This window comes from Rhamphochromis sp. 'chilingali', assembly GCF_963969265.1.
Source record: "Rhamphochromis sp. 'chilingali' genome assembly, chromosome: 4".
NCBI lineage: Eukaryota > Metazoa > Chordata > Actinopteri > Cichliformes > Cichlidae > Rhamphochromis > Rhamphochromis sp. 'chilingali'.
In genome coordinates, this window is record NC_137948.1 from 1,674,999 (window position 1) to 1,691,256 (window position 16,258).

Genomic DNA, 16,258 nt, shown 5'->3' on the forward strand with positions numbered 1-16,258 from the left:
CATTTGACGTTCGCGCTCCGGGCTGTAGCGCGCCTCCTGAAAATGAGGAAACAGAGCGAGAAAACAACAAAAACGGTAAATAAAGAAGAAAACAGCACATCAGACTTTACAGCAGCGATTTTCTCTGCACTGCAGCTCGCCGTTTGCTTAAAGTCATTATTTAATAGCTTCATTGGACTAGACCACGATCATAAAGCTTTTTTTTTTTAGAAATAAGGAACTGCATTATAATGGCTCAGCTCAGTGTTGTGTTGTTGGAATAAATGTTTTAATGAACTCAGTGATTTCATTTATCGAAAACAAGCCATAATACGCGAATAATGTGAACGATTACATTATTAATATTACAACTATACAGTGCTGTGCGAAAGTCCCGAGCCACCCCTTTTTCCTTTGGATTATTCCCTGCGAGACAGACTTTGTTGTAATGTTTTAAAGTGGTCCTGAGCAGCAGGTCTCCACAGTGGGCTGTTTTTGCACTTGTGCTTGTGCCTGAGCATTTTCAGAGGAATGATTTTTTTTATTCTTGGCTTGTTAAGCCGCCCAACTCTGCCTCATCACAGCCAGCTCAGCAGAAAATACATTTTAAGTTGCTTCTTTAGGCACTTTGTTACCAGCAGCCTGACAGATCATTCATTCCCATTTGTTTAGTTGTTTAGTGTTAGTGTCATTTGTACTAAAAGTTCAAATACTGATTCAAATTCTTTACTCCACTAAATACAATACAATATTATTTATATAGCACATGCCAAAGTGCTTCCCAGAATGAGTTAAGAGCAATAATAAATACAAATATAAAATACAACATAGAAATAAAATATACTAACAGGCGGGTGACATAACTAACCAATAATACACCAGGCATAGTAGGCACCAGTGAAGTCCACACACAATGCTGAAGGTTAAAACATTAACAGAGTGATAAAGATAAGTTCCAGTACGCTAAAACAAACACAAAAAACCAGGAGCACGAGAGTCCAGAACCAAAACACGACAGTCCACTAGTCCATAACACAGTCAGGGGGCCGACCGTGCACACAGCAACGGCGGCGACGGGCAAACAGTTCTGGGGGCCGACCGTGCACACGGCAACGGCGGCGACGGGCAAACAGTTCTGGGGGCCGACCGTGCACACGGCAACGGCGGCGACGGGCAAACAGTTCTGGGGGCCGACCGTGCACACGGCAACGGCGGCGACGGGCAAACAGTTCTGGGGGCCGACCGTGCACATGGCAACGGCGGCGACGGGCAAACAGTTCTGGAGGCCGACCTCTTGGAAGGTAGTGGCGGCCACTGAGCAGGTCCGGAGGACGGCCGCGATGCCAGCGGCGGCGACGAACTCCTTCCGGAGGCCGTCCCCGAAGGCCATGATGCCATCTTAGAGGCCCGGAAAACGGCCGGCAGAGGCGAGGCGGAACGGGTCGAGCTGGCACTGACGGCGGCGTGGCAACCACAGGACCAGACGGGGCCGGACCAGACGAAGGCGGAGCTGAAGCCGGACCAGGCGCGGATGAGGACGCGGAGGCCGGACCAGGCGCAGATGAGGACGCGGAGGCCGGACCAGGCGCGAATGATGGCAGCGGGACGGCTGCGGAACCTGACGGCAGCGGGACGGCTGCGGAACCTGACGGCGGTGATGCTGCAGGAGGTGATGTGGAGATGTGCTGGCTGGGTCCTCCAGGACCACCAGCAGATGTGAGGATGTGCTGGGTGGGCTCCTCGGACCCTCCAGCAGACGTGGCATGAGGCTGGACGGGCTCCTCGGGCCCTCCAGCAGACGTGGCATGAGGCTGGACGGGCTCCTCGGGCCCTCCAGCAGCCGACACTTGAGGCTGGCTGGGTTCTCCTAAACCCCCAGCAGACGACACTTGAGGCTGGCCGGGCTCCTCAGGCCCTCCAGCCGATGAGGCAGGACGCTGGCTGGGTTCACCTGAACCCCCAGCTAACATGACGTGAGACTGGACGAGCTCCTCAGGTCCTCCAGCCAACGAGGCAGGACGCTGGCTGGGTTCACCTGAACCCCCAGCTAACATGACTTGAGACTGGACGGGCTCCTCAGGCCCTCCAGTGGAACCAGTCTCTGAAGCAGCAGGTACGGAGACCTCTGCCAGTGGGGACACTGGCTGGGACTGAGCAGCACTTTGGCTAGACTCAGGCAGCAACAGTGGGATACAGTCCTCAGAGGGCTGAAAGTGTTCCCCAATACACTTAGCAGAGGACTGAGGCGGACGGGTGAACTCACTTGAACTCTCAGGGGGTGCTGAGAGCCGAGGCTGTTCTGGTGAGTTCTCCGGTGAGGCTGCTGGTGCTGGCGTCTTGACCTCTAGGGGTCCAGAGTTGGCTGGTGACTGACACCCAGCCTCTGGGGAGGCCCTAGAGGGAGCAACTGTCTCTGAGATGGCCGGCTTAAATGAACCAGCAAAAGTTTGTGTGGAGTGTGTTCCCTGCTTGTAATGAGGCTGTGAGGATAAAGGCTGGGTACATGAGTGGACAGGCTGCTGAACTGGTGGCAACTGAGCTACAGGTAGCGAAGTAGTAACAGGTGGTGGAGTGGCTGGCTGAACTGATAATAAGGCTGATGAATCTCTTGCCAACTGAGCTATTGACTGGGCTATGGACTGTAACATGGTGTCTACTGGGTCTGACTGTGACTGTAATGGAGGTGATGATTGAGCGGCTGACTGAGTTAGCGACTGCTGGGCAGCTAACCGAGCTACCGGCTGAGCAGCTGACTCAACGAACACAGCCCCGGTATAAACAGTCATATGAACTGGTGAAACAGACGGAGCGTCTTTTCCACTCACCACAGCCGGCAGTTCCGAAGTCCTAATCTCCGGCTGTGGGGCGACGCGCCAATGGCGCGATAGTCGCTTCCTCCCGGGCAAAACCTCCGGCGGGCCGGGCAAAACCTCCGGCGGGCCGGGCAAAACCTCCGGCGGGCCGGGCAAAACCTCCGGCGTCCGGCTGGGTTGGGAAGCGGTAGCGGCTGGTGGGTGTAGGTGAAGTTCGTGAAGGATGAAGTCTTGCACGAGTGGGTGTAGTGAGTCCAATAGCCAGGGATAATCCGTGAGCAGCTGTTGCAGTCTGGCTTCCAGAACGTGGAGGAATGCTTCTCCCTCATGCTCTAGCCACAGGTTGATTATTTTTGAAGCGGAGTTCGTGATGAGGTCCCGAAGCTCCGTGGGTGTGGTGAATGCCGCTGGATCCATATCTGGCTGGTCCGTACTGTCACGGCGAGTGAGGTGAGCTGTGTGGAGGAAATGAAGGAGGATCCAAATGCAGGCAGTCGTGAAGGTGTAAAGGTGGTTTATTGAACATGAAAGTAAATACAAACGGCAAATGGAGCTGGAACTAAACTATACTGGGATCAACTAAACTACAGAGCACAAACCTTAACGAGAACGACCAGAAGAGACTAACGGCGGACAGCAGGGAGAACACACGGGTGAGACATGGTAGAAACGCAGATGAGGCAGGTTGGAATACACAGACAGACCAGCAACTACAATAACGGAGGACATGACTTAAATACACCCAGAGAAACACAGGGGAATTACACACAGGTGGTGGACACAGCTGAGAATGATCAACAAGACGAGACAGAGGTAAAACTGAACACACTCACATGAGACCCAGACCTTCACAATAAAACAGGAAATGAGAACACCACACCAAGACGCAGACATGACACTGAGAGACAGACAGAATGACACATGGAACCTGAACTAAACTAAACGTGAGATACAACCGAGAACAAATCCTTAAACATGAAACTCAAATAATAAACATCATAATCATCATCATAAACACAACAAGAGAACAAGAAAACAATCCCTGATGCAAACTAAAACCAAAACATAATAACCTCAAACATGGAATAACAAAAACATGAAACTCCACATACTGGGTCCAACGGACCCAGACCCGTGACATTTAGTCTGCCTCAGTTTATATGAACAAACATAATGTGACATGTACAGATTTAACAACACGAGGACTTCCGTGTGAGCTTTAAATGAGCGTCCTTCCTTTACCTCTAAGCTCTCCTCTTCCTCTCCTCTCCTGTCCTTCTTTCTTATCTTTCTCCATCTCTGAGTGATGTTAGCTCTCTTTCTTCTCTCTCCCTGTGAAATAAGCAGCTGGAGCTTTAGCTGCAACACACCGTGAGACAAACAGTTTGTGTGTTTGCTGATGTTTGTTGAGCTCATAGAAAGGCTGCATTTTAATTTTTTTTAATTGTTGGAATTAGGGATGGGTACCGGTGTCCGGTGCCATGATGGCACCGGTTCTGACATAAACGGTAGTAACCAGACCGAAAAGCAGCGCACATTTCGGTGCTTTATTTCGGTGCTTTTTTTTCCTGAGCTGTGATACACTTCTAGCCAATCATTTTACGTTTCCGAGGATAGTAGGCGGGGCCAGGTACGTACGTTCTGTTAGAGCAGAGCTACAGATTAAAAATGTTCAAGGCGAAGCGGTCAAAGTCTGGCTGTACTTCACAGCAAAATATGCAAACTCAGCAGCAACAAGTGCTTTAAGCTGATACTGTGATACTGTCAAAGGAGGTAACACCTCGAATCCGATGAAACACCTGGCGACGCATAGCGTTTTTTTTAAAAGCCCAGAAATGCGCCGTATTTGATAGCTTGCTGCGAGACCTCACACCGAGCACGTTGGGTGGGTTGCCTGTTATCGGACCCGGAGCAACATCCCCCAAAAACCCGAAGAGGAGAGTCCTGGCCCCTAGCCCTGCCAGTGTAGCAGAAATGATGAGGATGATGATGCAGCAGCAGCCGTTCTTCTCTGCGTGAGTAGCTTAATGTTGTTCGTGTGTAATTTACGTTGAGTAGGCTAACCACGTTATTACATTAATGCATGTAAGGTGAACTAGCAAACATCATCATAGCTACATGCGGCTGTCTTCTTGTTTGATGGCAGATACTCCCTTCACCCTGGCCAAAAAGGCTAAAATGACCAAAGAAAAAGTGGAAAACAGCTAAACATGAGAGGTTTTTGGACAAAGTTTGTGTTCTCCATTCTTTAAGCACCGGTTCGAGCACCGGTTTGAGCACCGGCACCGTTTCAAAAGTACCGATTTGGCACCGGTATCGGATAAAACCTAAACGATACCCATCCCTAGTTGGAATTATGAGAATAGAATCGTACAATCAGAGTTTGATCCTTCATGCAATAACACCTCCAGTCTCATTAGAGTTGTACAAACTCTGTTTTAGCTTTATGTATAATAATAATCATCCATTTATGTGCACTTTGCAGTAAATTGTCTATTTTAAATAATTAACTAATATATAATAATATTATATTACATTATTATTAATAGTATGATATTATTAAAATATAATATAATAAAATATTTCTATTTTCTCAGCAAAATATAAAGAAATGAGTGACTCATGACTTTTGCACAGTACTGTATCTGCAGTTTTACACGTGAAAAAGTAAAATTGTAAATGTGCAAAAATGAGATGCTGTTGTGTGTGTGTTTTATCCCACAGTAGAGCTGTAATATTGCCACATACTTACTGAAATCTTTTACTGAAATGCATTTTTTATCTCTAACTCTGATTATTTTGTTATTTCTTTAGTTATAACTGTGCGAGCGGCTCTCTACATAATAACAGCTGCACACTGGCTCAGCACTGATGCACACATGGAATTTAAACAATACATCAAAGTGCAGTTTTTGCATTTTTACCAGAAACAGCGCAGTGCCTCCTCACAGTGAAAGCAGAGCTCCTGAATACTTGCATGTGTGTGAGTGTGTTGCGTGCTGAGCTCCACCATGGTTCAGTGGCAGCTCTGCACTCCGGAGAACCTGATGTATTCAGGGTTTGGCCGTCCTTTTCCACGACACGGCCTCCAGCTGCTCTTTTGGTTTTCCAACCAGTGTGTGACCTGCGAGGTCGTCCAGCTGGTGGTCACCATGAAGGTAAGATCAGGTCTGTGTGTGTCTGTGTGTGTGAATCAGACTAACACCTGATGTGTTTCCACAGCTGGTGTCGGACTGTCAGCCGGAGAACGGGAACTTCGGCTTCCACCTGTTTGGAAACATGGAGGAGCTCCTTCCTGTTCTGAGCAGGCCCAGGAAGAGCAGGAGTAAGGTGTGCCATGTTTGTTTGGTAGTTTCACAGGTAGAGATCAGTCTGCTTCCTGTTAGGGGAACCGCCCAGCTGGTTATGGTTCAGTAAAAACACTTCAGTTTGAGGTTTCAAGCTCTCAGCTGGAATCTGAATGGGCAAACATGTCATTATAAGTGAAATGAGAAGAAGGGGAAAGGCGGGAGCGTGCAGGTGGGAGTAGGACTCAGACTGTAGGGGCAAAGTGCTGTTTTATTCCTCCTGTGACAGCCTCTGCCCTCCATCTTTACTCTCTTTCCAGGTTACGTACTTTGAGGTTGGCAACCTGAGCACAGAAACTTATCCTGCTTCTGCAAACCTGCCGGCGTACGTGAGGGAAAATTATCGGTCGGGTGTCAGAAGCAACAACTCCAACATCGATCGCATCATCATTGGTTACCGGGTGAGGACCCGGGTGGTGGAGACGGTGTACATCACTGAGCACGACCCAGCCGCCTTTGGGAGGTTCAGATTCGACAGGACTTTTGAAATCAGCTGTGAACTGATCCAGGCCCTGCAGAACCCCCAGCTGGACCTCACCAGCTTCCTCATCCAGATGGGCTACTACGTAAATGTGCTCCAGGGCATAGGAGAGACCCCCTACTCGGATCCATCAGCTCAGCAAACCTGCAGCGTGGTGCAGTACTACAGCGGATCCACACAGCAGCCCAGCAGCTACGAGCAGCACGTGCACTACAGCTACAACACATCAGCACAGAGCGGGCCTGCAGCTAACTACAGGAAACTACCGGCGTACAGTTACTGGAAGCTGCCTCGTGAAGGTAAACCTGCAGTCAGGGTTCAGTTTAGCTTCACATGTAAAAGTTTTTAATGGCAGAAAATGTGGAATATGTCTGACTGGCTTCTTTGGTCAGGTCGCCCGAGTTCAAGCTGAGATGTGCGCTTCGTTTGAGGTTTTATTTCCCCAGATTTGCATTGTTTTTATGATTTGTCGTTTTGGTTTTCTTTCACAAGAAGCACTCGAGTTGGAAGCAACTGGACGTCTTATCCAGATGTGCAGAAGTCTCAGTGATGAGGTGAAACATCTAAAAAAAGACGTCCAGTCGTTTTCCACTTAACTGCTTCAGATGATCATGAGCTGTAGCAGCAACTGCACCTGTTAAAAGGCCAGGACTTTATGATGTAATGTGACCTTTAACCTCTGCTATTTATTTAAAATCAAACCATGTGTGTCATGTTTCCCTACAGACAATGAGCTGGTGTCATATCTGTGCTTTTACTTTAGCTTTTTATATCACCTGTAGGGTCTGCTGAAGAATTGGCTCCTGTAAAAGTTCTGGACATGAACCTAGAAATGAAGCTCCCATATTTAGACGTGATTGTTCAGAGCTGCTACACCGCGAGCCAGATTCCATTTTAAAGACTTTCTGAATTTCTGTCTTCAGCTTTCAGTGGAAAACCAAAGAAGCGGGATGGCGGCGAGGACTTTGGCTTCCTGAAGCTTCTTCTCGGCGCTGGAGCGCTCTACTTAGCAGCCAAGTGTCTGTTCTGGTTACTCGGCAGCTGGTGGAGCGAAGACGTGGACGGAGACGTGGCGCTGAAGCCACAGTGGACTCCGACGTTTTGGCGCCGCGCTCCCAGCGATCGACACACGCACGTCATGCTGGATTACGTCTTCTAAAACTCACACGTGGTATCAAATGTCACACAAAGCTGTGGACTTTCTGGACTCCAGCCTGTGCACTGTGCTGTTTTCCACACTGGAGGAAAAATGATCATTTTAAACGATTTTAAGGTGTTTTTGCTTTATGTTTGACACAGACTGGACCAAAATCACATTACGCATTCATCCATGCATCCAGCTGAATCTGTAAACACTGAAGTGCTGATCTCTGAAATCTTACATTTTAAAAATCAGTGCAGTATTCATGTGATGGTTCCTGTTCCAGGACGCAGCTTTAGCTCCAGATGACTCAGTTTCCACTTCCACAAAGTCAGCTCTGATTATTTTCATTAGTGGAGAAAGAAAGCCATCACCAATCGAGCTCCGATACCACCATTCACCGCGGCAACGGAAAAATAAAGAGCAGGGCAGCGATTTTAATCCAGAAGACGAAGCAATATGAGCGTGTGTCAGGACGGGCGCATCAGAGATCACACACTCGCAGTGAGACTGGTTTTGGTTGTTTTTAGTGGAAAACAGGGGTGGAAGTAACGAATTACAAATACTCACGTTACTGTAATTAAGTACATTTTTTGGGTACTTGTACTTTTACGAGTAATTTTTCAAGTGTGTAATTTTACTCATACTTGAGTACAACTTACACCATGTAATCTACTTCGCTACTTATAAAATCAAAAGTCACTACTGAGTACGCCCACAATTTGAATTAATATTCAAACCTTTCGTCTGCATTTTTGCAGCCAATAAGGCCGTGCAATCGCAACCGCGCCAATTTAAGACGTAAGCAAAGAATAAACTCCGCTGCAGCAGCAGGCACAGGTGTCTGGAGGTGCTAAATGGTGGAGTATAAACTACTTTATAGACGAAAGATTTGGAGACAAAGAAGCCAAAATGGAGACAGAGGACAACACTGTCAACCATGAAAACGACGTAGAAAAGACGGAGGACGCGTGCCCGTGGCCATACCTGGAGGAATTTTTCGTGTACAGAGGAAGAAAAGGAGACAGCGTCCAGATGCAGTGCAAACTTTGTTTGACCTCTACAGTCATTTCAGCTTACAAGACTTCAGCATCTAATCTAAAAAAACACATTGAGGTAAGAGGTTTTACAACTATACGTGTATGATATTGCTTTCTTATTTTTCATGTGTGTTAAGGTTACTAGTTTGGCTAAGATATTGTCACCGCCATTGGTTAGCCTGATATTAAAATAAGACGGAGCTAGCTAATGTGCGTGTGTGCATGCATAACTGAGCTACAATTCGTAGGAATGTTTTAGCTTATTATTTGGATAACCACCGTCATTACAATAAATTAAACTTGTAGTCATTTAAAACTCACAGGCCTACAATCAGCTGGCCTATTTAAAAAAACAAACAAACAAAAAAACAAACAAACTTGAACACAGTGCTGAGCTGCATCTCAAATTAATCTTCCAGCTCTCAGCTGACATGTACCAGAGCCCGATTGATGGATCAGTTGATCAGTATCATTGGCCTGATATAGGTCTATCATAGTGACATGGCTCTTAATCAGTAGGGTTATATGTTTCCCAATATGATATCTTTTTTTAAAGAACATAATGTGGATTGGTTTTATTTGTTAGCTGTATGGGCAGCATTTTTGTGTATGTGATCCCTTTTCTTAAATTAGATTTGCTAGATACACATATTTTGCTCTCTTAGTATTTTTAGGACCTGACTAATACTGAAAACTTTAGGGTGATACTGATAAAAAGGAGTTAAAAATTTAGATACTGATACATTGGTCGATACTCTTTTTACAGATAGTATACATATTACAGAACTTAGAATGTATACAGAAATTCATGTTTTTTGCAATGATCGTTCAAAATTGGTTTACACTTGTAAATAAATACAGCAATATATCTGCAAAATTTGACCAATTCACCACTCTTTTATACTATGCTCAACAATCAAAGATTAGCTCAAGTCTAGTTGAATAATGTTTTAAAAATGTGTTTTCTTTTAGTGTTAATCACAGTGATGTTATGAAGTAATGTATGAACCTGACGTATGATAATATTTATCTCTACAGAGGAAACATCCATCGAAGATTGAGCAGTACAATATCACTGTGGCATCAACATCTCGACAGCGAAAGACCACAGCCACACCAAACAAGCTCTCAGCAAATACACAAGCCAAGTTACCAGACCTGATGTTGAGAGCTGCAAACAAACATGTTCCACAAGCAACTGTTGACAAGCTTGTCATCAATTTCATATGTGAGGGTCTACAGCCATTTGCAGTGGTAGAACAGCCATCTTTCAAAGAATTGGTTACCACATTACAACCTCAAGCCAAAGTCATCTCCAGACCCACTGTCCGTGCCAGAATCTGTGAAGCTGCTGATCACATGAAGATGACTTTGGTTGCAGCATTGGATAAAGTCAAATTTGTTGCTACCACTACTGATTGTTGGTCAGCTCATCAGAAAAGTTACCTTGGAGTCACATGCCATTGGATAGAGGAAGCGTCCCTGGAAAGAAGATCTGCAGCACTAGCATGCAAAAGATTGAGAGGGTCTCACACATTTGACATGCTTGCTGGTGCGCTTGATGATATCCATTGCCAATACAAGATTAGAGGCAAAGTTGTAAGAACCACAACTGATAGTGGATCCAACTTTGTCAAGGCCTTCCACATGTTTGGGGCACAAAATGATGCAGATGAAGCTGAAGATGAAGCAGACCCAGAAACTATTGACCTGACTGACCATAGGGACTACCATGAGGCAAGTGCAATTCTTGATGAAGACTCTGGTTTGGAGTATCAACTTCCGCCTCATCAGCGATGTGCATGTCACCTGCTAAACCTTGTGGCAACAACTGATGCTGCCCTAGCAGAGAGCATGAATGAAACCTACAAGAGGCTCTCCCGTGCAAGCTTTGCAAAATGCCAGGCCATTTGGAACAAAACTGGCCGATCTCATTTGGCTAATGAAGTGGTAGAGGACAAGTGTGAGCTACAGATCATCTGTCCCAATGCAACACGGTGGAATTCAACCTACCTTGCCATTGAAAGGATAATACGCATCATTGATGAGAAGGGGGAAGATGCCATCAGGAGCATTTGTGAGGAGTTCAAGGTGAAAATGTGAGTAAAATTGGACACCTACCAATATGGTTGCAAATTTTGTGAATTTTCCTTAATGGATGGTTAAAAACGTGAGCAGACTCTTAATATTAAATCAGAAGATCCCTATTATAGTCATGGTGGGTTTTGTTGTTGTGTCTTACAGGTTGAGTCCTGCAGAAGTTGCATTCCTAAGGGAGTACTGTACCACCATGAAGCCACTGGTGAAAGCTTCAAACATCCTTCAGTCTGAGTCCACTTCCTTTATGGGATGGCTCCTGCCAGTAATCCAACAACTACTGTCCAAACTTAGCAGGCTGGAGACATCAAGCAAGACATGCGTGCCACTCATCAGAGCCCTGCAAAATGGCCTTCAAAAGCGTTTTGGAGCGATGATGGAGGATCCAGAGTTGGCTGCAGCTGCAGTCCTCTTACCCAAGTTCAAGACTTCCTGGACTGACAGAGCAGATGTAACAGAGGCTGGTAAGGATTCATGTGATCCCATTTTTGTGTATTTTTACATTTGAACACATGCTTAAGTGAGTATTTCACCTAATACATTGTAAGTTATTGATGGTCTGTCCTGAATACTAAACAATCCTTTTTGAGAATTTGCCGATTTTAAATTTGTGTTCAGGAATAATCACTGAAATTTAAATAACAAAATTGTGTTATCTACTTGCAATTACAGCCTTGACATACATCAAACAACATCTTGAAACGACAGAGCATGAGAGTGAGGATCAGCAAAGAGAGTCATCTGATGAAGATGAATTCTTCTCCAGACCAATCTCCAGAAGGCTGCAAAGTGCAGTTGAGCTTGATGGTTATCTTGCTTGTGCCACAGACACCATGGAGCTGCTGCACTCCTTCTCAGCCATCAAAAACCTCTCTCTTAAACTGAACACAGCTCTGCCTGCTTCTGCTGCGTGTGAACGACTTTTTAGCTGTGCTGGTCTACTCTTCACAGCCAAACGAAGTCGGATTGCCTCTGTTAATTTAGAAAACCAGCTCTTGCTGAAACTGAACAAAAGGTTCAGAAAGTAAAGTGTGAAAGAAATGCTAAGAGTTTAAGACACTTACCTGCCTGTTGTTCAGTGTATGGGGAAAAGTTTAAATGTTTCTATGCATGTTCAGAAACATTTTTGTCATTGTCTTAACAAACAAAATTCCTCCTTTTATATCTACATTTATTTACAAAACAAGTTACCTTTCTATACCTTGTTCATCTGAAAAATGTGCTTTGAACATAAATATTTATACTGGTGAATCGAGTTGAATGCCTGCTATTGACAACAGAATAAAACATCAGTCTGTTAAAAAGTAATTAATACTCTGAGTAGTTTTTGAGAACAGTACTTTGTACTTTTACTCAAGTATTTTTTTAACACCAGTACTTTTACTTGTAATTGAGTACAATTTAACCAGTGTAACAGTACTTGTACTTGAGTACAAATTTTGAGTACTCTTTCCACCTCTGGTGGAAAATAAACTCAAACTTTGAATCAAATATTGTTTGACATAATTTAAAAACTAGAGCTCAAAATTTCAGCATGAAATGTAATCAGATTACAGACTGTCTGTAGGTTCTTTTAGTCGTGTTTGAGACTAAATATTCACATTGGGTCTTGGGAATGAGGCGTGGGCTGGGAAGGCCACAGATTTCTCTCCACAGGTTCGACTCCCGAGGCTGGAAGCAGAGAACAGTGAGTTCAACAAACAGCTTGACCCCAGCAACAAGGTGACACCACAGCACCAGAGGCCAGCACACACACTAACACAGGTGAGTTCACTGCCCACTGCCTCCAGGTGCGAGGACTCGTAGAGCACGAGTGTTGAACATTTAGATTCTGTCGATCGTGTCGGAGAATGGCCGACACAAATGGAGATGCTTTGAAACCAGTAACTCCAGTAAAGTAACTCCAGTAAAGTAACTCCAGTAAAGTAACTCCAGTAAAGTCCAAGAATGAAGCAGAGAGCCGGAAATGAGCAGAACTTTAAGGCAGGTCGCACAAACATGGATAAAAGTGCGTTAGCTGTTTGACACAGATATACGGAGGGCCAGGAGTGACTAAATGAAGTAATGTGATACACCATTAAATAATTGATGAAATGTTTAATTAATTAATGAAACATATTTTGAGAAGTAATTAAATGACCATTTATTTATTTCAAATTTTAATTAATTATTGACACAATTCATTAATTCATTTTGTCACTCCTGGTGCTCCGTATCTCTGTACCTCTTTTTACTGGTCGCCCAACTTTCAGCAGACCATATTAGGTCGAGTAAACCTCGAGGTATTTCTCTGCTGGACAGAAATCTAATCATCGCTCTTTTTTTCTGAAGAACGAAAACCAAATCTCTGCCGCTTTGGATTCAGTAAAATTGTTCCCTGGACCTGAGATCTGAATATTAACAGGTGTGAACGTATGGCTACGACATCCTTAAATCTGGAAGCTATCATTCAGAAAACCCAACGCAGACTAAACAGTGTCTCCTGAGAGATCTCTGAGGAAGAGGAGGAAGAGTTCTGATCGCCAAAGCGTCGCTCCGTGTAGAGAAAAATCCTTCAAACAACATCGACAAGGTGCTCTGTAACTTTGTGTGGAGAAATGCGACTCAGTATTTAAGGAAACCTGTTCTCAGCACTTTAAACAATACATCTAAGATTAATTGGCTAAAATATTGACAGAAATATCCCAACTGCACCTGGAATGTTTTTCTCCTCCATGTGATCTCTAAACTAGGCGCTTTAAACTTTTTTGGCATTAATCAAATCCCAATTAAAATTTCTGCTTTTCATTGCCGAACCTTTTTGTCACGGACTCTCATGGACACTTTATACAGACACAAATCCCTCTTTATGGAATACCGGTTTCTTAATATCCCGCCTGGGGATTATGCTCAAGTTTGTGCTGTTCTGGTCACGTCCCAATCCAAACCCTCAGCAGTGGTCTTATTATCACCATCAGATACGGCTGCAGGCAAAATACGCTTCTCTAACAATCCAAGTAGAATTTTATTGTCAACCAAGCAATACACACTCAAGTATAGAGTGGGACGAAATGTCTGGATCAAAGGTGCAAACTGTAAAAATAACAATGAAACAATTCAAATATACAACAGTGCCGAACTTGAACAGAAATAGAAAAGAATGAGAAAAAATAAACACAAACGTGCACAGACAGAGTCACACACAGATTTCCAGAAATAACAATAAATCAATCAGTCTTATTTCAACGGGAAACTGTAGCGACTCCTCATATCATCTCATACTGGGGAAAGTTCGTAGACAACACAAACTGGACAAAGGTCTGGCTCTTCCCAACTGATATTTGATCACGTTAAAGAAATTTCCTTTACATTAATTCGGTTAAAATCTAAATCCAGAAAGGCTTCAAAGAGAACGTTGATGTCAGCGGCAGCTTTTGTTCTGATCACACTGAAACATCTGTCCATCTGTTATTAGACTCAATTGGCTTCTCTCAAAATGTAAAAGAACCCACCCACCACTTTAATCACACTCTAGATCTTGTTTTAACATATGCATAGAAACTGAACATTTAACAGTGTTTCCTGAAAACCCTCTCCTGTCTGATCATTTCCTGATAACATTTACATTTACAATAATTGATTACACAGCGGTGGAGAGTAGACTTTATCAAAGTAGATGTCTTTCTGAAAGCGCTGTAACTAAGTTTAAGAATATAATCCACCCACTGTTATCATCTTCAGTGCCCTGTACCAACACAGAGCAGAGCAGCTATCTGAACGCTGCTCCAACAGAGGTCGATCATCTTGTTAATAATTTCACCTCCTCACTACGTACGACTCTGGATACTGTAGCTCCTGTGAAAACTAAGGTCTCTAATCAGAAGTACCTGACTCCGTGGTATAATTCTCAAACACGTAGCCTAAAGCAGATGACTCGTAATCTGGAGAGGAAATGGCGTGTCACAAATTTAGAGGATCATCATTTAGCCTGGAGAAATAGTTTGCTGCTTTATAAGAAAGCCCTCCGCAAAGCCAGAACATCTTACTATTCATCACTGATTGAAGAAAATAAGAACAACCCCAGGTTTCTCTTCAGCTCTGTAGCCAGGCTGACAAACAGTCAGAGCTCTGTTGAGCCAACCATCCCTTTAACGTTAACTAGTAATGACTTCATGAACTTCTTCACAAATAAAATTTTAATCATTAGAGAAGAAATGACCAATAATCATCCCACAGATGTAATATCATCTGAAAAGTCACCTGCAACGCCAAAATCTGGCATTGCACCTGCAGAGAATCCAGGAAAATGCTCTGCAGGTGTTTCCTCTAAAATGTCAGAGAATGGTTCTGTGTCAGTGCCATCTTCCAAGGTTGAGAAATTGTCCGATGACCTCGCCTTCTTCCTCTTCGCGAGCGTTCTTATAAAATCTAAATCTGAGACCAAACAGTCTGTGTCTCTGTCAGCAGAACTAGACGTGGCCATCAACCGTCTGAGAGACCTGATCAAGCCTGAACTCAGCAGCACAGAGTCCACCACGAGTCTCATCAATGACCAGAAACAGTTCATGAAGAAAATAGCCAAATCCCTCATCAGGGAGTTTGGCTCCCCAGAACGGGTCTTACATGCTGCGATGGAAAGTAATTCATCTTTTGATGAGGCTGTGATAAGGCATCTAAAAATCAGCCTGGGAGTCATCCCCAGTCCTCCAAAGAAATCCAAAATTTCCAGGTTCTTTTCAGCGGTGGGAAAAGCTCTGCGAAAGCCCTTTAGGTGGTGCATCAAAGCCCAGCTTAGGTGGGGAGGGGGAAGTAACAAAAGTGACCGGGTCAGAAAAAGGAGTCAAGGAGGCGAAACAATAAAATAAAACAATTTTATTGAAGAAGTTCAACTAAAAGAGACGGACAAGCCGCTATCACCATAAAGGAAACACAAACAAAACTCAGGCGTAGGTCAAATAAAGCAAAAAGTCAAAATGAAAACGCAGCTCACTAGCTGTACCCACACAAAATGGCACTCTGGCCCAGAGCTCACCCTGCTCTGGGCTTAAATACCCTTAATTGCTGATGGGAGTCAGCTGCGCCGGAGGGAAAGGTGGCATCTCAGGCAGGAGGTAGTGGGACACGCCCACACAGGCACCCTCAGGAGAGAGAGAGAGAGGCTAGGGCCGTAACACATTTATTAAAGTCGGTGTAACTGCACTGGTCATGGATCGACTTTTTGTTGATGACTTACTTGGCATTTGTGTATCAGTGAAGATGATATTAGCCAAAGCTTTCACTGGAAGTCAGCTGCTGGTGTCCAGCGTTAGACATGTTCTCACTGTGTGCGTGCGCAGTGTGCTACTTTGAACAGGTAAAGGAAAAAGGAAACCAGCATTAAT

The 16,258-nt window shown here is 44.6% G+C and overlaps 2 protein-coding genes across 4 annotated transcripts; both read left to right on the forward strand.

Moving 5' to 3' along the window:
* Window positions 1-4: 4 nt before the first annotated feature.
* Window positions 5-7,779, forward strand: LOC308396169 (uncharacterized protein; the record flags this gene model as incomplete). Of its 3 annotated transcripts, none has more annotated exons than XM_080881295.1 (5): window positions 5-75; window positions 5,607-5,950; window positions 6,015-6,122; window positions 6,400-6,919; window positions 7,544-7,779. In XM_080881295.1, exons 2-5 carry the CDS (start codon window positions 5,804-5,806, stop codon window positions 7,777-7,779), a joined length of 1,011 nt encoding a protein of 336 aa, XP_080737421.1. In that variant the 5' UTR covers window positions 5-75; window positions 5,607-5,803. The 3 variants fall into 3 exon arrangements, with proteins under 3 accessions (XP_080737421.1, XP_080737423.1, XP_080737422.1); XM_080881296.1 differs by lacking the exon at window positions 5-75 and adding an exon at window positions 4,677-4,807; XM_080881297.1 differs by lacking the exon at window positions 5,607-5,950 and having other exon boundaries at window positions 24-75.
* Window positions 7,780-8,658: 879 nt separating this feature from the next.
* LOC308396158 (zinc finger BED domain-containing protein 4-like) lies at window positions 8,659-12,430 on the forward strand. The gene is made up of 4 exons (XM_080881280.1): window positions 8,659-8,877; window positions 9,840-10,900; window positions 11,046-11,362; window positions 11,571-12,430. The coding sequence occupies exons 1-4, from the start codon at window positions 8,674-8,676 to the stop codon at window positions 11,924-11,926; spliced, it is 1,938 nt and encodes a 645-aa protein (XP_080737406.1). The 5' UTR covers window positions 8,659-8,673; the 3' UTR covers window positions 11,927-12,430.
* The last annotated feature ends 3,828 nt before the right edge of the window (window positions 12,431-16,258 follow it).